Here is a 27,818-nt window from a genome sequence, read left to right as displayed (position 1 = left end):
ACAAATACTGCAGAAGACCTACTGTAACCCGAATGGACCCCAGATTCTCACAGAAATCAGTCAAGTTTGGTCAAGAAATCATGGTTTGGGGTTACATTTGATCGCAAAGTGAAGAGCTTAATCAAGAGTGGCACCTCAGCCAGTGAGGGCAAAGGGGCAGTGGGGCCCCCCCTGTGCACGGCCCTGATATATATATATATATATATATATATATATATATATATATATATATATATATATATATATATATATATATATATATATATATATATATATAAATATATAAATATATATATATATATATATATATATATATATATATATATATATATACTTGTATTTGTATTTGAGGTACCAATATGGACCTATTAAGTACAAATGTGTACCTTAAGGTACCACCCCAGTTACAGCTCTTGCACCTTTATTTCTAAGAGTGTAACACACCATACATCAGTGGAATGTAAGTTTATTTATTCAGTTTTCAGATTATTTAAAAATCTCAATTTCAGAAAATTTACCCTTATGACTTCTTTGTGGTCCAAAGTTACAAATAAGTTATCCCTTGATGTGTGATTTGTTAGGAAAGAACAATACTCGGCTGAGATGGAACTATTTAAAATTCTGGACTCTGAAGGTTCAAAACATCTGCATTTTGGGAAAATCACCTTTTCATTTTGACCAAATGAAGTTCTTAGCAATGCATATCACTAATCAAAAGAAGAATCTCTAAATTTGGCTACTAATGTATTTTTGCCTATTCCTACAAATATACCCATGCATAGGACTGGTATTGTGATTCAGTAAACACATGAATTAATGTCTAGTTTTGAACTATTGCTGTTGCTCAGGCTGAATTATAGCAGTAAATCAGACAATCAGTTGCGTATTTTTTATATAATGTACAGCAGAACCAGTACAACCTTCCTATAGAGAATGATTTTAAGTGAAAGCAAAGTAAAACAGAGACAATCATTCAAAAATATATTGTGTTACAGAAATGTATACTAATTAGTTTGTGTTTTTTATGCTTCAGAGTACATTAATTTCATTATAAAGTAATAGTCATCTTTCCTCCTTCAGGCTTCTTCATGTAAGAGACCAGTTTCACATGCTCATTACTGTAAGACGTCTTCAGAGACAATGAGTCTTGAGGCCTTATATGTGGATTAGATTTAAATGATAGTTTTTTTTTACAAGTCCTTTAATTTAAGTTATGCATGTCATATAGTTATTTATACCCTTTTATTTTCTTCTGCTGAATTGTTTTAATTGTTTATTGTTCCTTAAAAAACAAAACACATATTGACCCATTGTAACTGATTTTAAATTATCTTTTTAATGGGAAAACAGTCTGTAATTGGTGCATCTTCTACTAAGCACCCTTTTTAGAACAAACCTTATACAAAGATATTTATTATGTTAAAATTGTGTTTTTATTACAGATCGTCCACCCAAAATGTATATTTGCTATTCATTTACACACCCTCAGGCCTTTCTAAATGTAGGTTTCCTGCAGAGGCTGAATATTTCATCTTGAAAACCGTTTTGCTTGTATTTGTTTTTTGACTCTCAAAGTCATCCTCTACCATTTTATGAACCAACAAGGACCACAGTTTTTGCTAAAATCTTTGATGTTCTTTAAAAGAAAAAGAAAAACACACCCACATCTTGGAAAGCCTGAGGGTGAGTAAATTAAAGGGATAGTTCATCAAAAAATTAAAAACCTGTCATCATTTACTCACCCTTTACTTGTTCACTTTTGTTCTGTTGAGCAAAAAAATAAGATATTTTGAAGAATGTTGGAAACTATTGACATTGTAAAACTAATATTATGCAAGTGAACGGTTACAGGTTTCCAACGTTCCTAAAAATATCTTATTTTGTATTCAACAGACCACAAAGCCTCAAGCTGGTTTGGCACAAGTGAAGGGTGAGTAAATGATGACAGATTTTCGTTTTTGGGTGAACTATCTCTTTAACAGCTAATCAGGGCCGGCCCAAGCCTTCAGGGGGCCCTAAGCAGGATTTTATTTGGGCCCCCTTGGTGCAAACAATGTGACAAATTATCGTCGATCCTTGATTATTCGCACACTGTAAATTTAAAACATGCATTATCGATTTTATTTGCTGTAGTTGTGTTACTTAAATCATAAAATGTTTAAAGACAATTCCAAATATTATACTGCAGAAACAACTGCCTATTGATCAACTGCCTATTGATCCCACTTTTTATATGACTACTTGCCACAAAACTAAACAATTAGACACAAAACATTAATCTAAGCTGTAATTAATGTTGACAGAAACAAAAACAGCTGGAAGTAGCCAATAGCATACTTATTATTATTATTATTATTATTATTATTATTCAGTCACAAAACGCTGCCAAACAGTCAAAAATAGTGACAATAAAGATTTTTTAAAAATGGATAAATGTTAACACTGAAAAAAATGCATTTTGTAGTTAAAATAGCTTAAAACTGTTTACATCAAATTCAAATTAAATCAGGAAGCATTTTGTAGACATATTCGCATATAGCATATTACTAAATATCTAGAAAAAAAATTCAGTTTTCATAAATAATTATAAATTAAGTGAATTTTTTTCTGTAAAGTGAACAAATTAATCTGCCAATGAGAGAAGTAAAATAATCTTACTTAAAACTAAAAACAATATTCTTTTATTTACCCTAATTGGCAGATTATTGAGCTTTTTTTATGAAAAAAAACGCACATAATTTTGACTATAATCTGTCTAGAAAATGTTTATCGGTTAAATTTATTTTAGATATTTGGACAAGAGACAAGACAAAATCTAGAAGAAAGAAAATCATTTTTGCAGTGTATTTACCATCCATAGTTAATGGCTGTGTAATAAGAAATTTGAAACAAATGAATAAATCAGAAGCTTATTTTTTATCACCAAGTTTATGAAGCGTTTTGCTGCTGTGCCGTGCACTGTTGCTTCACGATATCAGTGATTCTGCGATAAATCAACAGAAAACCAATCACAAATATTCCATGAAAAAATGCATCAAAAATGAAAAAAATTTTATAAAAAAATGCAAAAAAGAAAAAATGCATCAAACGGTTGATTCATTTCTTTTAATGACAGCATGTTTCTAAAATTGCAACAATGTAAAACAAGCGCACAGCTGTCAAACAACTTAACAATGCTGATGTGCACAGAGCAGTTTGTGATTGAAAAACACAGTCATCTCTATCATAGCAGCAGAATCTCAATTTTGTGGAATATGCATTTAAGAAAACACTGTCAAAATAGTCAATTATTGCTTTCTAGTTTTCTAATTAAAAAGTTTGAGCACATTTAAGTCACAGCACTGCCTGCGGGCACGCGCGACCGATATAGCGAAGTGAAAGTGCGTCTGTGAGGAAGAAACTAGCGGAAAATTCGGGGGAGCTGGATGTCTAAAACACAAATACCTTGGTCCAGCTTGGACAGAAGAATATCCGTATGCCTGAGATTTCCACCATTGCAATGGCTCACCTGTCAGCGGTTTACATGACGCTGGTGTATCTCTGATGATCTGCTGTTATGGGAAGCGCCTGGTGGTGGCTGAGTGTACTGTATCTAAAGCGGTAATCTGTTGCAGTCAGTGTAAAAGACTGATTAATTAATTCATATCTTTTGTAAATTTAGATAAGTATCGATACGTGGCACCAGGGTATGTATCGCGGCCGGAAATAACATGATAAATGGGCATATGTTTTGTCCCACCCCTTATCCATAACCCAACAAACAAACATAAAACGAAAGTCACTCATTCATTTTGTGCACTCTTGGGGGCCCCTGATGGTCACGGTTTTGCCTTGGGCCGGCTCTGCAGCTAATTTAATTTTTAGGTGATTGTAATTCTTTTAAATAGTAGATTGGTTGTTGAGCTGAGATCAACTAAAGATAGATAGATAGATAGATAGATAGATAGATAGATAGATAGATAGATAGATAGACAGACAGACAGACAGACAGACAGACAGACAGACAGACAGACAGACAGACGTTTACATAGACCTATTATTGATAAAGCTTTGCCGGTTCCTAAGCATCACAGTGAACTTTTCGTAATATTAGTAAATCCTTCTAGTTGTTGCATTTGTGGGCATTTTGGCTTTTGGACACCGTGGCTGTCTCACCGAGTAAAGGGATGAAGGCGTCACTCTGAGAGGTGCTCACAGCTGCACTTTCCCACACCGAGCTGCCGCCAGCTGAAGCCGCTCTTCTCTCAGCCTCCGGACACTCCTGCGCTTCCTCCTTCGCGCGCAACGCCATGAGCTCAATCTCGTGCTTGGCTGCGGTCTCGAGCACGCGCTGTTTACTGTACACGATGACGAAGTTGTTGATAATCGGGTGGATCGGCAAGGCGATGGCTATCACGCCACACAAGAAACTAACCGCTGCGTTACACCTGCCCAGAGTGGTTTTAGGATAGATGTCTCCATATCCCACAGTAGTCATTGTGATGATGGCCCACCAGAAGGACTGCGGGATGCTGGTGAACATGGTCTCCGGGTGGCTCTGCTCCATCGTGTAACCCAGCGCGGAGAACAGAAAAATCCCCACACTCATGTACATGAGCAGCAGACCCAGCTCTTTCAGGCTGCTTTTGAGCGCAAACGTTAATGTTTGGAGACCTGACGAGTGGCGCGCGAGTTTGAAGATGCGCGCGATACGCATGATGCGCAGAGCCTGCACTGCCTGTTGCACATTGGCGAGCTCCATCATAGCTGTGCCTAAATGCGTAAGAATCAGCACTACATAAAAGGGCATGATGGCCAGGAAGTCGATTATGTTCAGGAAGGAAAACACAAAGTGCAATTTGCTTGAAGAGGACGCGAGGCGCAAAAGGTATTCCACTGTAAACCAGATGATGCAGGCCGTTTCGATGGCCTCGAGGGTTGGGTGCTCCGTGAGGTGACCCTCATCATCTCGCACCTGCAGCTCCGGAATGGTGCCCACGCACATGACCACAGAGGACAGCAGGATGAACACGAACGACACCACTGCGATCACGCGCGCGGCGACAGAGGACTCCGGTTTTTCCATAAGCTTCCACAGGAAGGTCTGACACCTCTGGCTTCTGCTGACCCTTGCATCATCATCATCATCATCTAGGTCATCCAGTATGGTCTTGACCTTCTCTGCTATTTCCGCCAGCTCGGTTTCGACCTCATTTAGACTACATCTGCAGCATTCATCCAGATAATCCTCGTCGATTCCCCAGTAGTCCATCTCTTTCATGAAGCACATGGGACAGACTCCGCGTTTCATGTGAATCTCTCCGTAGTAGTACAGCTCTAGGATGCATTTGAAGGCCTCTGGGTCTCTGTCGAAGTAAAACTCCCGCTTTAAGTCGTCGTAGTCATCGCAGAGCGCAGAGAGATCGTCTTCCGCGGAATCAGAGACACGGTTCAGCAGCTCCGCCAAACGCGTCTCGGGATATCGGTTCAGCACGTCCCCGTAGAGAGTGTGCTTGACACCTCCGATATTCACAGAAATCTCCGTCTCCTCGCTCGCTTCTGAGCCGTTACAATCCGCGTAACGAGTCCTCGGAAACTCCCACATGTCATCAGATAGCTATTCAGAGTTTCACACAAAAACAAAAGAACAGCTTTCATGTTGAGGATCATATGTAGGTTATAAAAAGCTTATGAGTAGTAGTTAAATATTGAGGGAAATGGGACTAGACATTACACGTATAGCTGGGTGAATTTTGGAAAATCAGTTTTATATATTTAATAACCCCAGGCCCGTAGCCAAGCCTATCGAAATGGGTTGTTGTTTTTTTGGATCAAGTGGAGCTTTTTCATTCATTCTCAATTTCTATTAAAGTCTAAAGTTCAAATACTGCATTTAGGGACATTTTAGCCTCTATAATCTTTGCTGCATTAGCTTGTGAGATGGTGATTATAACCACACTTTTTTGATGCAACAAAAATATTTCCTACAATTTCTTTCAAAGTGCTTACCAAACTATTTTACCACAAAGTGTTTATTAAGAAATGTGCATTTAAACTGCAAGTTATTACAAGTTTATAAATAATGTTATGAGATTAAAATATTAAATTAAACATTTAAAATAAAATGGTATGAAAAATACTTTTTTAAATAAAAATTAATTATCATGCATCATAAAAAAATAGGAATCTGTTAAAACCTATTAATAACATTAAACCAGTCAGAATTTGTAAATTTGAATCGTTAAAATGTTATTTGTCTTAAAGCCTTCTTTTATCGGTTATTTTCACAATTTATGATGGCATACTGTCAAAAATGGGACAAATGAGCTCATATAGGGGCCAAATTCTGGACTGTCAGTGGGGACTGTATCTTTCGAACCACCTGAAACCCCCCTGGCTACGGGCTGAACCCACAACTTTCCTCGTTTGATATTTGAAAATAGCCAAGCCTATATTTTCTACCTTGAGAACGAGCCTTTATTATAAAAAATGCTATTATAATTGTTTAATTTAAAACAAATAAGTAAATGACTTGTAATCTAGTTGTAAACGGATCGTTATGACTAAATTATGGATGAAACTAATGTCACACTATAGAATGAAATAGGTTAATCTTTAATCTGAAACATCAAAAATGAATATATGAACATATTTAATGCAGAGCGTCAGATACGATCAAACTTACTTGTATTTGGAGAACTGTAAAGAAAGTCTCAGATTGCTTGACTTCAGCTGCGGGATGTTCGTGTTGAGAGCAGAATAAATCCGAAAGCGTGCAAAATGTATGTTTTCTTTAATGATTCCATATTTATATTAATTTATCCTAATCTATTTAAATCGCAACGTCGTGTTGTTACATTAATACAAATAGCGCTAAAGATTATTATTGAAGCCAAGGACCATAATAGTTATGACAAAACTTACTTACATTTGGGTCAAACAGTATAGAAAGTCTTAAAAAGCTTCAGTTGCATGATGTCTGATTGAGGGAAGAATAAACCCGACAGTACGAGAGGAGCGGAACTAAGGGAGGGAGAGAACGAGAGAGAGAGAGAGAGAGAGAGAGTGAGTGTGAGTGAGTGAGTGTGTGTGTGTGTGTGTGCGTGCGTGCGTGTGTGTTACGTAGCAGGCGTGATGATGGGAGGGGGACAACTCATAATTTATGTTTTCAGATTGAAGGACCAGGAACAGACTGCAACTCACACAGTCGTAAAACATAAACTCTTGCAGAGATTAAATTGATAAGGGCACATTTAAAAAAATGGACCTTCGATTTTATGGCACTTACACTTTGTTCAACTTTTTATGCTCGTACTTTTTTTTAAATAATATTTCAAGGGTAATGTTTCCAGTGAAAAAACATATTTATTTGGTCAAACACTGCTAGGAATAAAGTAAAACCAGCCGTCACACAATGATGTATGATACAGACAGCACCTCAAAGAACTTATTTGCCCTTTACATCAATTAATGTTGAAATGTCTCCCTCTAGGGATGAATAGTGGAAACAACAAGTTGTGGCACCTGATTAAACCTGTGGATAAAACGCTGCAGACAGACGTTAGATAAAACTGGGATAAGACTTTCATTTGAAACCAACTCTTACTTTCTTTTTTTAATCTGCATTACCCCATAATAAAAGATGATTAAGACATATATGCTAAACAACAGCAGCTTGGAGTGGTAATTTCTTAAATTAGAACCCGGAGGAAACCCATGCTAACATAGCGAGAACATGCAAACTCCACACAAAAATGCCAACTGACCCAGTCAGGACTCGAACCAATGACATTCTTGCTGTAAGGGGACAGTGCTAACCACGGAGCCACAGTGTCGCTGCAATTAATAAATAAACAAGTAAATAAATAATTAAAAAATAATTATATCACACACATTGCTTAATCATTTAACAGCCTTTATCTTAGAAAAAAATTCTCATAAGAGCGTCTTGCTTATCAACGTTTAATACAAATATTTCCAAATTTTATGTGTTAAAAAAAGCTTTAAGAGGGTAGTTCACACCAAATGTCCATTCCACATGTTGCAAAGCTACCTGAGTTGCTTTCTTCTGTTGGATACAAAATGAACATATTTTGAAAGATGTTGGAAACTAGTAACCATTTGTCTTACATAGTATAATTTTCCTAAAATGTATGTCAGTGGTTGCCAACCAGTTACCAGCATTATTCAAAATATCTTCTTTTGTGTTTAACAGAAAGAAGAAATGAATAAAGGTTTGGAACAACTTCAGTGTGACTAAATGGTGAGTAAATTTGACTTTTTTTTTTTTTTATTAGATTTCCTGTTTGAAATGATTTATGAGGGCTTACTCTCTAAAATATATTATGCACATGCAGGACTGCAGTTTTTATGTTCAGATATCTCCCTCTAGAGTCCAAGCTTGGAAAAGCTGAAAAGTGGAAATGAAAAAAACTGCAGTGCTGAGAATACATCCTTTCACTGATACGCATTACAACTCTGTCTTTATGCTAATTATTATATGAACGAATCTTTAAAGTGTGAGAAATTAATGAGCTTCTAGTTGCTCGTATACATATTTTAACTGAATGTATTCTCTGAATAATTTCACTTAGTTTAATGAATATCAAAGGTGATGGTGCATGCCTTTATTTTTTTAAAGAAAGGTCCCCATTTAGTTGTGAAAAGTGAAAAGTGTAGTGCAGAGTTTTCAAGTGATAAATCTGTTATATTTGCTTCTAACATGTTTTTAAATAAATATTTTCTGATTCTCTTGTTGAAGATGGTGTGTTTCTTCATTATAATTAACTTTTAATTGTTCTAAAAAATATTAGCTACATTTTACTTATTCTATTTTTCTAGGGTACATCACACTGAGAACAGTCTCATTCTGGTGGTCTGCAACTCCAGCTCAACATTCACTGGCCCTGTCAGGAGAAATCAGGTTGGTTTAATTAAAAATGAATTAAACTGAACAACCAAACTGATCCTTAACATAATGTAATGCATTCAGTCAGTCACCTTGGAGGTTGTGTAAAGATGCAGCAGCTGTCTAAGCTCAGAATTCTGCTGTTGTATGTTCTGTGTTTCCACAAGAAGCTCAGTCCTTTCAGTCAGTACAGCACTGAGGAGAAAACATCCTTATTAACACATGACCTTGTTTTCTATTAATTACGTCCAACTCAGTTGACTTACTGGTATTTGTTGAGAGCTGAATCTAGAGCCTCCCAGAGCTTGAGTTTGGACTCAGGCATGACATTAGCAATGCTTTCCCAATACGCTCCATCCTCAGAGTCATCTCTCATATCCAACCCCAAAATACTGCTCTTATGCGAAGCCTGAACATCTCTGGACACAAAATAACATGGTGTATATTTTAGGGAATATGCGTAAGAGTTGAAATATCGAGGTTTGAACTTGCAATTGCACTGACTGTCTGCAGAACTGGGCTGTAAAACTTTGAGAGCCGCCAGCAGGTCTTCAGGGTGGATGAGGTCAGACGGCTCTTCTGCTGATTCTCCCTGCTCATTGGCTGTCTCATCCTAAACAAAGACATAAGAGAAGTGGATTGGGATTTCCTGTGGCACAGTGAGAGGTTGAATCATAGCACCCAAGTTTTTCCCAGGAGCCTTCCGTATTTCAGATCCATCTCCCGTTTTGTCATTTCTCCCTGGAAAACTCCTGGAATTCCACCCCCACCCCCATTTTGGTACAATCTACAACACCCCTGGATTCCCCCCCCCTCTCACACACACACACTTTTCCAGCCTCTGAACGGTACTGGACACAGACACATCCTCCTCCACCCCCACTCCCGGTCTCCCGGATTTTCGTTGACAAATGTTGGCAGGTATGGGTTGAGTTGAGTTGATGGGAGAATGGATACTTTACCTTTGTATATTCATTTTCATGTTGTCGGTATTTCATAAAGAACTCTGCCATTTTATACACATCCTTCTCACTCTCAATCCCGATTGCCTGTGTGCATTAAAAGAAGAAATCAACATGGATATTGATAGTGCTGTTATGAATATGTTAATATAATGACACTCATTGGCCAGTTTATTAAGTACACCATTCTTGAACCCACTTTTGCCTTAATTCTTAGTGACATCGATCCAGTAAAAAGCTGGAAACGTTCCTTAAAAATTTTGGACCATGTTTATGCAAACTTTTTAACCATATCACAACGGTACTGTTTTGCAATCTGTGTAGGCCATTTGAGTCTAGTGAATCCATTGTCATGTTTAAGAAACAAGTTTGAGATGTTTTGTGACATGGATTGTTATGCTGGAAGTAGCCATCACATTACTGTGGTCATGAAGGGGTGTACATGGACAGCAACAATATATCAGAACTAGTTTAACCATCTTCCTGTAACTCCTGGAATCAATGAGGCGTTTTCAACAACATCACTGCCACTCAATGGATATATATATATATATATATATATATATATATATATATATATATATATATATATATATATATATATATATATATATATATATATATATATATATATATATATATATATATATATTTATTTATTTATATATTCTTTCATTCATTCATTTTCCTTTGGCTTAGTCCCTTTATTTATTAGGGTTCGCCACAGCGGAATGAACTGTCAACTCATTCAGAATGTTTTACATAGCAGATGCCCTTCAGCTGCAACCCAGTACATGGGAAACATCCGTACACAGTCATTCACACATATACACTACAGCCAATTTAGTTTATTCAATTCACCTATAGCGCATGTCTTTGGACTGTGAGGGAAATCTGAGCCCTCGGAGGAAACCCATGCCAACAAGGGGAGAACATGCAAACTCAGAACTGCCAACTGACCTAGCCAGGGCTCGAACCAGTGACCTTCTAGCTGTGAGGTGACAGTGCTAACCACTAAGCCACTGTGTCACCAGGTCATACATATATTTATTGATAACAGATCATTCTATGTAAACACTACACTTAAAAAAGAATTGTCTACTTGTTCAAACTACTTATTTAAAATTAGCTGAAACAACACACTTGAGATTTTTTTTGACAACTTAATTGTTTTATGTTCAATCACTTACATTTGTAAAAACAATTAAGTTAACTTAATCAATTTGTGTTGGGACAACAAGAAGGTATTGTGTGGAACCCAGAATTTTTTACAGTGTTGAGGTTATTAAGTCCAAGCAGATCATTCATTCATTTTCTTTTCGGCTTAATCCCTTTATTAACCCGGGGTCGCCACAGCGGAATGAACCGCCAACTTATCCAGCATATGTTTTACACAGCGGATGCCCTTCCAGCTGCAACCCATCTCTGGGAAACATCCATACACACTCATACACTACGGAGAATTTAGCCTTTCCAACTCACCTATAGTGCATGTCTTTGGACTGTGGGGGAAACTGAAGCACCCGGAGGAAACCCACGCAAACGCAGGGAGAGCATGCAAACTGCACACGAACCAGCGACCTTCTTGCTGTGAGGCAACAGCACTACCTACTGCGCCACTGCGTCGTCCCAAGCAGATCAGCAATTTCTGAAGTATTCATTCCAGCAAATCTCGCACCATCAACTATGCCATATTTTAAGTCACTTAATGACCTTTCTTCTCCATTCAGTCTGAGTTTGAGCTAATTGTCTTGACCCAAACTACATGCATAAATGCTTTGAGTAAGACTGAATGATTAGATATTTGCATTAATGACCATTGCATTAGTGTATCTAATAAAGTAAGGTTCTCTATTGTTGAGCACTATTTGTCTAATTATACTTACAGAGAAAATGGCATCTAGCTTTATAAGGGACTGTTCATTCTTCTCCAGAGGGGACAACAGCATCCGCAGTTTACTTTCAACAAGAAACCCCTGAGAAAAGAGAAATGAAAAAGATAGTATGCAATAGTTTGTAAATGAGATGTGGTGATGGATTATATTTTTATGCCATAGTGATTTATAGATTACTGTCACCAACCTTTTTGTATTTCGAAATATTTTTCAAAAACTTGTTTATTTTAAAGGAAAGATTATAATCTATATATTAACCCTTGATTATTCAATTATACTTTCCTGATTTCGAAGAAGTGTAGAAGTAAGTAAAATGGCTAACAACCTTCTCTATTTCAACACTGCTAGTAGGAATGTTCACATGGACACCAATAATCTGATTTTAATACGATTAAGACAGTACTCAGATTAAGAGTAGACCATGTAAACAGATTTTAAGGTCATAATCGAACTAAATAGAAATCAGATTAAGACATGTGGAGTATGCCGATTTTAGTCGCATTTTTGAAGTGCAGTACAGACGTGTAAACACTGCAATCAAACTTTTACCGTCGTGTAAGATTTTCACAGCATTTTGTGACAGGATATTCCATACACACATGGCTGTTTGACACTATTCTCTGCACCTATCGAGTCAGTAAAGGATCTTGAAAAAATCTAATTTTTCACGGGGGCATGCATGAAATGTTCCTGAATGAAAGTGAAATTGCCAAACTGCAGTTAAAGTCGACAAATTAAAATTGAACCTCCAGAGGAATTGTGGATAATGTGATGACACAATGACATTAATCGAATTATGTGCTATAACATGTAAAACGGGATCATGAAAGGAACATTCAAAAAGCAACTCATGTAAAGACCTTCAGTCTTATTCAGATTAAGACAAATAATTCGATTACTGATGTCCATGTAAACGTAGTCAGTGTTCCATACTAGACTAGTAACTTACCATGTTTTAATCGGCTTTTCACACATGGTGGAAAATACAAGAGAAATTGTTGTAATGGTAAGTTTTCCAAAAATTGAAAATTTACCCTTATGTTGTTCCCAACTATCAGAAATTTGTTCATCTCCTGAACACAAATTAAGATTTATTCAATTAATCGTGAGAGATTTCTGTTCCTCAGTTGAAAGCCAATAGCCTAGTGGTTAGTGCGCTGACATATGGTGCAGTAGCATGTCAGGGCGTCTTGAGTTCGAATCCTGGCTCAAGGACATTTCCCTACCCTATCCCCCCCTCTCTATCCAACTTTGCTTCCTGTGTAAATACTGTCCTATCTAACCAAAAAGGCCAAAAACAAATCTTAAAAAAAAAAGTGTCCAAAAAGAGATCTAAAAATAAATCTATACTAATCGAGTGGTTTAATTCAAGTCTTCAGAAGAGACACAATCGCTTTATGTACTGTGTGTTGAACAGTTTTAATATCTCTAAAAAGTAAAAAAGGTCAGACAAAAAATTACAAAATGTCTCCATTTATGTTCCACATAAGCATGAATGGAATTTGAAATGACATGATGGTGAGTAATACCTTTCAATCCATGTTTTGGCATTTGTGATATATAAAAATATATAAAGCATTAAATACAGAAAGAGTCCAGAGAAAGAATCCACCCCAAACACTAACCATTTCATCACACAGCAGCTGTAATATGCTCTTCACTGTTCTATTGTTGAGTGCAGCACCAGTGTCCTCCTCTAAGCCTCCTCCTGCTTCCTCTTTCAGTGTGTCTGCAGCAGCCTGTGTGGCCGTCCTGAATGTCTTTTGCTGGATTGGGCCGGATCTCTCCATGAAGGGCAGTGGAGGAGAAGCCCACTCCAGACCCAGCTGCTGCTCATGAATGACTCTGTCTGTCTCCAGTGCTCTGTGTGTCAGAGCCTTCGCCTCATCTTCACACATCAGCCATAACTTCTCAAGCCGCTCCGCATCCAGCGCTGCAAAGTGTCTGTCCACAAAACACACAAGCACACGGTTTGTCTGAATGTGTGTCTAGGTCATGGTGTGAGTTACTGAGCTCACCTTGCTTTCTTCTGCATGTCTTTGTACTGTTGACTGATGCGGGTATAGTCATTGTTTAGAGACTGGTTTCCTGCTTTCGACTGCTTCTCCTGTTTGGTCAATTTAGACTTCAGGTTGTTCAGAACATCTTGCATTCTGAAAAAAATTCTGATCAGTTCTGAAGATATTTTTAACTCAGATTTATATTTGACATATACAAATATTTATACTCAACAAATTGATTTTTTAAGTCAACAAAAAATCTGTGGTAACAAATTAAACTAGTTTTATTCGTTCAGACTTTATTAATCCCAAAGGGAAATTCACTTGCCACAGCAGAGCTCTTCATACTATAAATAGACCATAAGATAAATAAACCATAAGATAAATAAAACAAATTGCATATATAAAAAGACTGTAATATTAATAAAATTATATTTAAACTACACACCTTAGTTTCAAACATTGAGTAGACACTTGTTCATATCTACAGTATTAATGCTATTACAATTCAGCATAATTCATCTAGTTTGACTTTGAATGTACAATCTGATCACTATTGGTAAAAATGACTTCCTGTATCGTTCCCTGTAACACCGGGGCTGAATCTTTAGCTAAAAGAGCTTGCACACGCTTGGACTGTATCAAAAAGGGGATGACTATCGTGGTTCATCATATTGACAAGTTTGTCCATCATTCGATCATGTGCAATCTCTTCTATAGTGGGTTGTAGGGTTGTGGCGATACCATAATTTATGTTATGATACTATACCAGTTAAAGTATTGCGATACCAAGTAGTATTGCGATACTGTTATTCATATCTCTAATCCATGAAATAAAAAATATTATTTTTTATTTGTTATAATATGCCTTCTTAAATTGAATGAATAATTCCCTTATTATTGAAAAAAGTATTTGCACCTCACTTAACCTAAAATTTATTTGTTCTTTTTGTTTATTTAGGAGGTAACTGACCAAAAAAAAATCCATTAAAATAAAGATACAAATTATACCGAACGAAATTCGTTACAAATACAGAATTTTTCCAACCAAATTATGCTTTATGAAGTGGTCAAAAAAAGTTTCAATGTTTCCTAAATCTATAGTATAGACTAAATCTATAGTCTTATCAGGTAAGAATACAAAGTAATTAAAAATTTCACTTTGCAAGTCTTTTTTTAAAGAGATTGTCACGGTTGTTGTAGCTACTAAATCATATTGACAGGAGCAAAAATAAACTGATTTAGATTCAAACTGAAGCATCAGAAAACATGCAATAGGCTACCATAAAAGGCATGAATTCTACACAGTTTTGCAACCTTAAGAGGGCTCCAAAGACTATTAAAATAAAATGGTCTATTGTTGCACAAACGTGTGAGGATTTTAGCGTCTTTTCCACATGCAACATTATGTATTAAAGATAGACCGTTAATGACGATACTACTGTTTACAAACAACTATTTTGGAGCCATAGTCACGATACTACCATAGTACCGGTAAAGCGTGCAACCCTAGTGGGTAGTACATTCACCACAAAATAACCTGCCTTTTTTATAAGCTTATTTAATTTGTTTTTCTCCATCTATCCATCCATCCATCCATCCATCCATAAAAGCATAGTATCTTAGCATTTTAATATAGTAGAATTATTTTGAATATTCACTACTGTTTAAAGGTTTTCGGCCCTTAATATTTTCAATGTTTTATTGGATTCTCTTATATATTCAGCCAAAGTTGGATTTATTTGAATGAAAATACAATCAGATAGTTTTTGTGAAATATTAATAAAGTCAGTACAGTCTTCAGTACAGGGGGCTTTGAAAATAATTGTAATATGCTGATTTGGTACCTTTTGCAATTTATAATAAATAAATGCATAAATCTTTTGCTAATAAAATGATCCATTTCAGATTCTAGCCTCAGATTTCTGAACGGCAGTGTGCTAAAATTAATTTGTCCAACTCCTAATACACATACCTAATAATTTTCCTCTTCAGCTGGGATTTAATGATGGCATTCTCTTCCTCTTTTTTCTTTAGCACCTCATATTTGTAATCAAGTTTCTCCTCGTTCATATGACAGTTGAACTTCGTCTCTTGCACCTTCATCCTTAATTTCTGCACACACAAAAACAGACACGTTTACCATAGTTCCATGTCAACAGTATATCTCCTTATTCTCATATCAGAGATTCACCTGTACTTCTGTGTCCATTCTGATTTTGTCTATGTTGTATTCTTCGGCTGTCTGAACCCTCAGCTTCTGCAGCAAGTCTGCATACTCCTCCATTAGACTTAAACTCTGCATCATATTCATCAGCTGCAGAGAATATGCATCCGGTTTCAGTCAAAGGTATTCACATTGAATGTTTAATGTGTTTTTATGTGCAGTACCTCTTTCTCATTACGATCCTTCATCTCATGCTCCCATTTCTTTTTGTGTTTAGTTAACAGCGTTCTTCTCTCCTCATCTAATGAGTTCTTTAATATCCACAGAAAATAGTATTCATTCATAGTTATGCAATTTTAAATGCTGAACTAGCTACTTCCATATTAAATCAAATCTATCAGAAAAAAGTATATGTAAAGTGAGATAAATACTGTGTCCTCCGGCCTGCAGGGGCAGTACTACACCTCAATCTGATGCAGGTCTTCTCGATATGACTTTTTTAAAGTTGAGATCTGTTCTTCCATCCTCTCGACAAGCAGGTCTATGTCTTTAGCCTGTCTTTTCAGGTCCTTCACATAGCGGTCATCGCTTGCCTTCAGCTCCTATAAACAAAAATAATTGGAATTCATTCATTTTCCTACGGCTTGGTCTCTATTTCAGAGGTCTCCATGTTTCACACAGCAGATGCCTGTCCAGCCTCCACCCAGTACTGGGACACACCCACACACTCTCTCATTCACAGACACAGTCATACACCATGACCAATTTAGTCCATCCAATTCACCCTTAGCGCATGTCATTGGACTGTTGGGGAAACCAGAGCATCCGGAGGAAACCAGTGCGAACATGGGGAGAACATGCAAACTCCACACAGAAATGCCAAGTGGCCCAGTCAGAACTCGAACCAGCAACCATCTTACTGTCAGGCAACAGTGAGAACCGCTGAGCCACCGTGCCACCCATAATCAGAATTATTTAATGATTTAGAGTTTGTGTGTTTATAAGCATTTGTTGGGAATTGGTGTGTGTGTTCACCTGCTGGAGCTCACTGATCAGTTTATTCTTGTCCGCTATGATCTGCTCACAGAGCTGTTGCTGGCTGCTCAGAGCATCTCTCAGATCTAGTGGAGTCTGCTTCATTTTAGCATCCGTCCATTTGCGATTGATCTCCTCAAACTTCTCCTGACTGGATTTGGCCTCGTTCTCCAGCTTTTCTCTCCTTAAGCGACACGTTTTTAGAGAGAACATACTTTTAACACAGGTACAGTTTCAAATGCTTCATCATTTCATTGATACTGCTTATAAAACTTAAAGGTGTGTTCACATTTAAGATAATATTCAAACAGCATTATTCTGTCCTTTTCATGGATGCATATTCAGGGTGTTGGTTTGTTTGGATATCTTTGGTGCATTCATATTTCAGACCAACAGACCAACAGTCCAACAGTAGGGGCATCACGGTGGCGTAGTTGGTAGCAAGATCGCCTCACAGCAAGAAGTTCTGACTGGGCCACTTGGCATTTCTGTGTGGAGTTTGCATGTTCTCCCTGTGTTTGTGTGGGTTTCCTCCAGGTGCTCCGGTTTCCCCCACAAGTCCAAAGACATGCGCTATAGGTAAATTGGGTAAGCTAAATTGTCCGTAGTGTATGTGTGTGAATGAGTGTGTATAGATGTTTCCCAGTGATGGGTTGCAGCTGAAAGAGCATCTGCTGTGTAAAACATATGCTGGATAAGTTGGCGGTTCATTCCGCTGTGGTGACCCTAGATTAATAAAGGGACTGAGCCAAAAAGAAAATGAATGAATGAGTCCCAGAGTTCATTTAGAATTTGTTCCCTTTTTTAGGAAGTTTCTGTCTGTTTTTACTCATTTTTAAATGAACCACACCAACAGAACAGTCACATCAGATTTTGTTTTAATCAAACCTAATCTGCCAAGAATAAGTGTGTGAATGCTGCCATCTAAACCTTTGTGTGCACCAATGAACTGGATTTACACAGCTGAAAAAAATGGTCTCTGTCAACTTCCAAATGAACTGTGTTTTGACTGAAATGTGGACCAAAGATATCTAAACCGATCTATGTGAACACACCCTGGAGGTTGCATCGTCATGTTTACCTCAGTCGATGTGCCTCCTCTAGCTCTGTTCTCCTGTCAGACTCTCTGGCATCTGCCGCTACTTGAATGTTGGTCACCAACTCTAGTCCATCGCTTTTTAATTTTGCCATGCGCTGTACAAAGACGAGAGGATAATGTCATGAAAACCGGATCTACTTCTCACATGTGCATTATATTCAGTACTGAGCAATTTCAGCATTGAGGATGTGACATTTGCAGTAAAAACTTAAACTATAAATTCACATAGAAAGAAAAGGTTAACATTATATTGAAACATCTGTTTATATTCTCCAAAACAGCTAACCACAGAGTTTTGGTTGACATTTGCATGGAATTGGTGTACTGTATTATTTATTTCAAAACATTATTTGCTTGTGTTATTTCTTAATTATCATTGTTTTTAGGGATTTTGTATGATAATGCCCGTGTTCTGAAGAGAAAAACAATATTTTCATATATAATATAAATTATTTTTATAAGGCATAAGATTTTATATCAGGCATAAGATTTTGATTAATATCAGGCAAAAGATTTAGGAGAAATTATGATATGTCTTTTTTTTTTTTAAATAAGTCATTCTGCTTGCCAAGGCGGAATTATTAATAATAATAAAATTAAAAAAAAAAAATCCAGTAATACTGTGAAATATTATTTTAATTTAAAATAAGTGTTTTGTGTGTGATTTTATTTGTTTAATTTAATCTATTGAAGGCAGTCTTAGAGTGATTAATATTAATATTGAAAACAACTGTGCTGCTTCAAATTTGTGGAAACTGTGATGTATTATCATTCAAAACCTCCACTAAAATTAAAGAAATTTTGATAACATTTTTGAGCTTAGGTATATTATATTATATTGTATTATATTGTATTGCATTATATTATATTGCATTGCATTAAATTGAATTATATTATATTATATTATATTATATTATATTATATTATATTATATTATATTATATTATATTATATTATATTATATTATATTATATTATATTATATTGCATTAAATTGTATTATATTATATTATATTATATTATATTATATTATATTATATTATATTATATTATATTATATTATATTATATTATATTGCATTACATTGTATTATATTATATTATATTATATTGCATTAATTTGTATTATATTATATTATATTATATTATATTATATTATATTATATTATATTATATTATATTGCATTAAATTGTATTATATTATATTATATTATATTATATTATATTATATTATATTATATTATATTATATTATATTATATTGCATTAAATTGTATTATATTATATTATATTATATTATATTATATTATATTATATTATATTATATATTATATTATATTATATTATATTATATTATATTGCATTAAATTGTATTATATTATATTATATTATATTATATTATATTATATATTATATTATATTGCATTAAATTGTATTATATTATATTATATTATATTGCATTAAATTATATTATATTATATTATATTATATTGCATTAAATTATATTGCATTAATTTGTATTATATTATATTATATTATATTATATTATATTATATTATATTATATTATATTATATTATATTATATTATATTATATTATATTATATTATATTATATTGCATTAAATTGTATTATATTATATTATATTATATTATATTATATTATATTATATTATATTATATTATATTATATTATATTGCATTAAATTGTATTATATTATATTATATTATATTGCATTAAATTGTATTATATTATATTATACTATATTATATTATATTGCATTAAATTATATTATATTATATTATATTATATTATATTACATTAATTTGTATTATATTATATTATATTATATTGCATTAAATTGTATTATATTATATTATACTATATTATATTATATTGCATTATATTATATTATATTATATTATATTATATTATATTATATTATATTATATTATATTGCATTAAATTGTATTATATTATATTATATTATATTATATTATATTATATTGCATTAAATTGTATTATATTATATTATATTATATTATATTATATTATATTATATTATATTATATTATATTATATTATATTATATTATATTATATTGCATTAAATTGTATTATATTATATTATATTATATTATATTATATTATATTATATTATATTATATTATATTATATTATATTATATTATATTGCATTAAATTGTATTATATTATATTATATTATATTATATTATATTATATTATATTATATTATATTATATTATATTGCATTAAATTGTATTATATTATATTATATTATATTATATTATATTATATTATATTATATTATATTATATTATATTATATTATATTATATTGCATTAAATTGTATTATATTATATTATATTATATTATATTATATTATATTATATTATATTATATTATATTATATTGCATTAAATTGTATTATATTATATTATATTATATTGCATTAATTTGTATTATATTATATTATATTATATTGCATTAAATTGTATTATATTATATTATATTATATTGCATTAAATTGTATTATATTATATTATACTATATTATATTATATTGCATTATATTATATTATATTATATTATATTGCATTAAATTGTATTATATTATATTATATTATATTATATTATATTATATTATATTATATTGCATTAATTTGTATTATATTATATTATATTATATTATATTATATTGCATTAAATTGTATTATATTATATTATACTATATTATTTTATATTGCATTAAATTATATTATATTATATTATATTATATTATATTGCATTAAATTGTATTATATTATATTATATTATATTATATTATATTATATTATATTATATTGCATTAAATTGTATTATATTATATTAAATTATTATATTATATTATATTATATTATATTGCATTAAATTGTATTATATTATATTATATTATATTAAATTATTATATTATATTATATTATATAAAAAAACAACATGTTAAATGTTAAAGATCTGTTTAAATGCAGATAACAGACTCTTTCTCTTTGCTCCACTTCCTTTTGACTTTTCCGTGTTTCTTCTTTAATGTCCTCCTTTCCCTGGGCATCTTCACCGAGCTGTTGTCTGCAAAAATATAGCGTGTCATTACTGCACATATAAAATCTCTGAAGATCGAAGACTGACACTTTTATTGCTAACTAACGAAGCAAAACACAAGAGTTAATGAACTCGGAGACATAAATGAATGTGTACCTGGTTTTGGCCTCTTTTCTTGCTGCTAAACGGAGGCGGCGGGCTATAATTCTTTCCTCTTTTTTGTCAGACTCAACAGATGGTCCAGGTTCTTCGGCCTCTTCTCCTGCTGCGAAAGGTTCGGTCTGGTGCATTTTTACTTGCGTTAAGAAGCGCTAATGTTAGACAGAGAAATGAAACATGAAGAGGAAAGTGTGAATGGACGAGGGATGTTTACGAAAGCGTTGCTATGATACTGCGCAAGTGACCACGTGTTAATACTGCCAAAGGCGAAAACAAGCTCAGGGGAAAAGGTAGCATATATTTATTTAAATATGACTGTAAAGCAATAATATATTCAGTCGAAGTCAGAATTATTAACCCCCTGAATTATTAGAACCCCCCCCCCCCGTTTATTTTTCCCCCACAATTTCTGTTTAACGGAGAGAAGATTTCTAAACATAGTAGTTTTAATACAAAATTCTTTACCATGTTGACAGCACATATTTTACTAGATATTTTTCAACACACTTCTATAGTGACATTTAAAGGCTTAACTATGTTAATTAGGTTAACTAGGGTAATTAGGCAAGTTATTGTATAAGAATGGTTTGTTCTGTAGACTATCGAAAAAAATATATAGCTAAAAGGGGGTGACAATATTGACCTTAAAATTGTTTTAAAAAATTAAAAACTGCTTTTATTCTAGCTGAAATAAAACGAATAAGACTTTCTCTAGAAGAAAAAAATATTATCAGACATACTGTGAAAATGTCCTTGGTCTGATAAACATAATTTGGGAAATATTTAAAAAAGATAAAAAAATAAATAAAAGGGGTTTAATAATTTTGATTTCACACACATATTTTATACACATATAATTGGTATGTTCATAAATTTGTCATTTAATAATATTATGTAATTATATAGTCGGTTTACATTTATAAATGTATCTAAACTAATTTTTTACTACTAAATATTTATCTTTAAAAGTATTTTCTATCAGAAACAAAAAAAAAACAACATTGAGTGTTCTTGTTATATTCTATTACCCCATGTTAAATGTTTTTTTTTATATATAAGAATTAATCTATGTGAATAAAGAGATGTTTTATTTTTCATTTGTAAATGACCACATTGTGGACGACATAATTTGTGTTATTTAAAATTTCTAGATTTATAATAACTTATTATTGTTTTTTATTTATATGTTTATGGCAATTTGTTTGTGTTTTAAAAACTTTAAATATCTTTTATTTTGTTATTACAATGCATTGTGATATCTATTTAAAGTTTCAACAAAATAATTTTAATTTTATAATATATTTTCAATGTTTAAAAATTATTTTGTAAAGTATGTGTCAGGCACGTAGCTGGGGGGTTTGGGTGCGAAAGACCTGCCCCTCACTGATAAAGTTCCAGAATTTGTCCCATACATGAGCTCATTTGTCCTATTTTGACTGCTATACCATCATAAAGTGTGTAAATAACTCATCGAAGATTATTAACTGCCTAATAACTGACAATAGGCTACTTGACCTTAATAGGAGATTTTATTTTAAAACTTTAACAGGTTCTTTTTTGTCTAATGATATAGAATGTGATACATTTGTATTTTAAAAAAATAATACACCTAAATAAGTTTTTTCATATTTCTTTATTCTAAATCTTTAGGAAATGTTTTTGGTACATCAAAAAGTGCGGTTGTGATGACCACCTAACAAGCTAATCCAGAAAAAAGGTGCTTAAAATGTCACTAAAATGCAGTATTTAAATACTTAACTTAAATATAAAATGAGGTAAATAACTGAGGTGAGAAAAAAGAACCACCCCTTTCATCAGCCTGGCTGCGGGCCTGTGTGTTGATATTATGTGATATGCCAAACTACATACATATTTGCCATAGAAGAAAAATGAGGACAAACAAAAAGAATTGCATAGTCATAACTCAAGGAAAAAATACTACATGTCAGCAAGCTCCTGGCGGCAGCAGCTGTTTATTTAGCAGAAGAAATGTTTGTGTAAAGAAGCTGAAAGTGGCGATAATTTAGGAAAGCTGTCTTTGTGGCTTTTCTCTTTCTTTCACACTCTCTGATGTCTGATATCTTTTGCCATGGCTGGACTGGTTTTTGTCTAGCTTTATTGTGCACCTGACTGTGCCATCAGATTAGAAGACTATAGGCAGCACATAGGCATCTGTTGTGACTTCTTTGCATATAGACTAATTCTCTTACTCTCCAAATGAGTCTTTTGCACATCCATAACAATATAATTCTGAGTCATAAAGATTAAATATATGCACTGGGGGCTCTTTTTTCAGTTTTAGCATTCAATATGAGAGGATCGCACACTGTACAGGATTAGCAGTCATGTCCAGGGCTAAAGTACTACTGCTGGCATGATAATTGCATTGGTGATTACAGTGGCTTAATGTTTAGCACTTTTACCTTTAGCTTGACTGACTGTGTTAGCTGAAGAGCTACAGTGCTCAGCATAATTGAGTACACCCCGTTTTGAAAATGAATATTTTTTTTCCATTTCTCAGTGAATATAGGCAATGTATTTTAGTGCATTTAAACAAAACAGATTTATTAAACAGATATATTAATTAAAACAATATTTTAGTCACCAAACATATTTAGAAATTAAAAGATAATACAATTAAATTCAAGCAAAAGATTGCAAAAAAAATTACCACCTTCAAAATTTTTCCTCTTTTTAAAAATTTGTATTCAATATTTTTCTATAACATATAAATTTGGGTGTACTAATTTTTGTACTGCTATCGTAAGTTATTTTGTTAGATTAGCTCCAGATTTGGCTTCAGTACTGACTAATCTAATGTATATTCACTAATATAATATTGTATAGCTTCCTATTAAAAATATTAATCTAAAAATTTGTGAGGGGTGTACATATATATACTGAGGACTGTATCAATCAACTTGATACATACAGACTGAAGTTCTCTAATGCATGTGCATCTATGTATGATTTGCTTTTAAAAGTCTAAGAAAGGACATTACCATAAAAACAAGCAAAAAGGAATTCAGCAGTTCAGTGCTTCTCATGACCCAAAAATAAACAGACAGCATGAATAAACATGCAGAATAGAAATATCTGAACGCCAATAATACAATTTAGCTATTCAAATAAGCCTCGGGGACTAGCGAAGTCAAAGGCAGTTGATTCATTAACTCAAACTTTGCAATATTTTTGGTATAAATTTATATTTATCTTTCTAATTTAACCAATGCAAACTTTATCCCTGTTGTTAGAATGTTTTCGGATTGTAAATCGCATTTTTGATCCAAGTAATTGTTTATATTTTATTCTTCATATAAATAGTATGCGCACTGTACACCTATCTGCACTTATTATTGCATTTAAGTGTTGGATATGTGTAGGAATTTGTGCTGACATGTTGTATTTACTGTATTGTTAAATTTAATTTAAATATATTGGTCACACTTTATTTTGATGGTCCGTTTGTTGAATTTAAGTTACATTACTTCTACATGCTAACTAATTCTTATTAGATTATAAGCATGTTGGGGTTAGGGTTGAGGTTAGGGTTAGTGTAAGTTGACATGTACTTGCAAATTTTCTTACAGTCAGTTAAATGTCTGTTGAAGAAGCAGTATCTACAGATATTAAGCAGACAGTCTACTAATACTCAAATGGACCATCAAAATAAAGTGTTACCGATATATTTTTTATCTAATATTTATAATTATTTAAGCTTTTCAGCTTTTGTCCAGTAAGCTATTTTTAAGCAAAGTATACACTAATGTTGGATCATCGCTTAATGTAAAAAATTTAAAAAATGCTAAACCAAAGCCTGTGTAGAAAAGAAAAAACAGGAGGGTAGATGGAGAAAGAGGATACACACAAGGAAGGGATTAAACAAACATAATTGGTTTAAAACTGGCACGATTAGACAGGAAGACACAGCAGAGGATTACAGCCTGTGTTTGCGTTACTGCATGCGTCTTCCTCTTGTTTCTTTCAGGACTTTTATACAGGACTGTAGCACGGCAGGATGACCCAACAACAGGAGAAACTGGAGTCTCTGATGAAGAGTATGGAGGTCCTGCTGAGAGAGGTGGAGCAGCTACGTGGACACTGTGGTCATTATAACCTGGAGCTCAGTCGCCACATCACCGAGCTCCGCCTGGAGAACCGGATACTGACCGACAAATACAATGCTCTGGACAAGGAGCTGCAGGAAGCCTGGGAGACAATTGAGGACCTCCAAGACACCAAATATGCTCTGGATGCCAAAGAAAGACAAGCTGAGAAGCTGAGCCGAAAGCTGTGATTAACTGTAGACATGCAGCAACCAAAAGTTTTTAGGGTTTAGCGCCTAAACAATGCAGCTTGTTGATTCAAGCGTATTCATTTTTATCTTTATATTTAAGAAGCTCACCACTCACCAGCCACTTTATCAATTTCTGGTATCCTGTTCAACTGGAAATATCTAATCAGTCAATTGCACAGCAGAAAGTTAATGCATTGAAATCCAAATGAAGTCAAGATGATCAGCTGAATTTCAAATTTAGTGAAGAAAGGTGATTTAAGTGAAAACGATCACTGGTGTTTATATAAAATGGCCCAAAAAGGAGAAGATGTCCAGTGAGTGGCAGTTCTTTGGGTGAAAGTGGCTTGTCGATGTCAGATATCAGAGGAGAATGGCAAAACTGGTTTACGTTGATAAAAACAACAACAATAATGACTCAATAATGACTCATTACAGCCAAAAAGGAGAAGATATCTAGTGAGTGGCAGTTCTTTGGATGAAAGTGGCTTGGCGATGTCAGATATTAGAGGAGAATGGCAAAACTGGTTCACGCTGATAAAAACAACAACAACAATATTAACTCAAATAATGACTTGTTACAGCCAAAAAGGTGAAGATATCCAGTGAGTGGCAGTTCTTTGGGTGAAAGTGGCTTGTCGATGCCAGATATCAGAGGGGAATGGCAAAACTGGTTCACGCCGATAAAAACAACAACAATATTAACTCAATAATGACTTGTTACAGCCGACAAGAGCATTTATGAACACACAAGCTTGGCGAAACTTGAAGCAGATGAGCTACAAGAGAAGAAGAAGAGCACACTGTTGACACTCTTTGTGAAAGGACACAATTTACAAAAGCTCACCAAATTTGACAATGGATGTCTAAAAAACAGTAGTCTGGTCTGGAGAGTTTCGATTTTTGCTTCAACATTGGACGGAGGGTCAGAATTTGGTGTAAACAAACAAAAAGCATGGATCTATCTTGCCTTGCATCAACTGTCCAGGCTGCTGGTGCTGGAATTGTATAAGGAAGATATTTTCTTGGCCAACCTTTGGCCTCTTAGTACCAATTGAGCATTTTTTTAAAATAGTATTCTACCTGAGTGCTGTTGCTAACCATATCCATCTCATTATAATCACAGTGAACTTATTTTATTGGATAATGTTGTGTCACAAAGCTTAAATAATCTCAAACTTCCTTCCTGCTTCCTGAACATCACATTCATCAAGATCACTATTCTCAAGTTGCTTCCACAATCCAGCAGAACACTTTTGGGTTGTGCTGGAATGGAAGATTTGCATAATGGATTTGTAGTCAACAAATGTCAGTATGGACCAAAACCCTCGTTGATTCTGTGTCACAAAGAATTAAGACACTCCTGGAGGCAAAATAAGCAATCTGATTCTGCAATATGTACCTAATAAATTGGCTGGTGAGTGCATGTCGTGTCTATATATCTTTTTTATGTGGAAGTGAAGCAGTCCTGTAGGTAAAGTTGGCACGGTGAGTCTACATTCTCCTTCACAATGACAGCCATCATCTGTCATTTTGGTTGCTGAAAAGTGAAAGGGACTAAAATAGTACCTTAGATGACTGAATGTCACACTGAAAGAACTTCCACCCCTATGATTTAATACTATATGTTTAGTGGCACTAGAGGAACAAATGTGGGTGGAGCATTGAAAATCGCCTCTCTGAGGGATCTTTCACACATCAAATAAATATGCTTTCATAATCTCTTTGTAAATAATGTTTTTAGGCTTTGGCTCGATTTAAGGTTAGGATTACACGGTCAGTGTTAAGAATTGACAACTGCATTTACCTGTTCACAGTTCAGCTTACAATAGATGTTTGGACACTGTGAACAATAGACTGTAAAAAATACAATGTATCTTCAAATCCTTTAACATTAGAAAAATGAAGCCAACATGTCCCAATGATGGCTACTGGTGATGTCCTTTGGAGCCAACGGTATTATGGTTCCCCCCGAAACTTCTGCAGACTCAAATTCATAAAAAATGAATTAGTAACTTACGATCTCATGCATTTTCCCCAACAAGATTAATGTCTGGTTTGTTTCCTTAGTTAGTTAGCTAATCCTAAATAACTTATCTTAAAAGTTCCAGGAAGAATCTCTAAAGTCCCCAAGAAATCAAAACTAACCATATGATTTTGTGAGCTCACAATGTTAGTTTTGTGCTGAACAATTAATCTGTGCATGTCATTATGAAAAAAAATGTTTG

At 33.7% G+C, this 27,818-nt stretch overlaps 2 protein-coding genes across 3 annotated transcripts; both read right to left on the bottom strand.

Annotated features, from left to right (window-relative positions):
- Window positions 1-3,086: 3,086 nt before the first annotated feature.
- kcnf1a (potassium voltage-gated channel, subfamily F, member 1a) lies at window positions 3,087-7,014 on the bottom strand. Of its 2 annotated transcripts, none has more exons than XM_056481206.1 (2): window positions 6,908-7,014; window positions 3,087-5,596 (listed from the first exon to the last, which is right to left on the bottom strand). In XM_056481206.1, exon 2 carries the CDS (start codon window positions 5,582-5,584, stop codon window positions 4,103-4,105), a length of 1,482 nt encoding a protein of 493 aa, XP_056337181.1. In that variant the 5' UTR covers window positions 5,585-5,596; window positions 6,908-7,014; the 3' UTR covers window positions 3,087-4,102. The 2 variants fall into 2 exon arrangements, with proteins under 2 accessions (XP_056337181.1, XP_056337180.1); XM_056481205.1 differs by lacking the exon at window positions 6,908-7,014 and adding an exon at window positions 6,665-6,876.
- A 342-nt stretch (window positions 7,015-7,356) lies between these two features.
- drc1 (dynein regulatory complex subunit 1 homolog (Chlamydomonas)) lies at window positions 7,357-21,461 on the bottom strand. Its single transcript, XM_056480694.1, is given in 17 exon segments — window positions 7,357-8,885; window positions 8,980-9,082; window positions 9,154-9,306; window positions 9,392-9,416; window positions 9,419-9,500; window positions 9,850-9,936; window positions 11,736-11,825; window positions 13,370-13,688; window positions 13,763-13,897; window positions 15,720-15,859; window positions 15,939-16,061; window positions 16,136-16,222; window positions 16,376-16,513; window positions 16,947-17,130; window positions 18,028-18,140; window positions 21,077-21,164; window positions 21,294-21,461. Coding segments are annotated over 17 exon segments (2,010 nt in total). The 5' UTR covers window positions 21,428-21,461; the 3' UTR covers window positions 7,357-8,876.
- Between the last annotated feature and the right edge of the window lie 6,357 nt (window positions 21,462-27,818).

This window comes from Danio aesculapii, chromosome 20 (genome assembly GCF_903798145.1).
Source record: "Danio aesculapii chromosome 20, fDanAes4.1, whole genome shotgun sequence".
NCBI lineage: Eukaryota > Metazoa > Chordata > Actinopteri > Cypriniformes > Danionidae > Danio > Danio aesculapii.
This window is presented reverse-complemented; position numbering and strand designations above follow the sequence as displayed.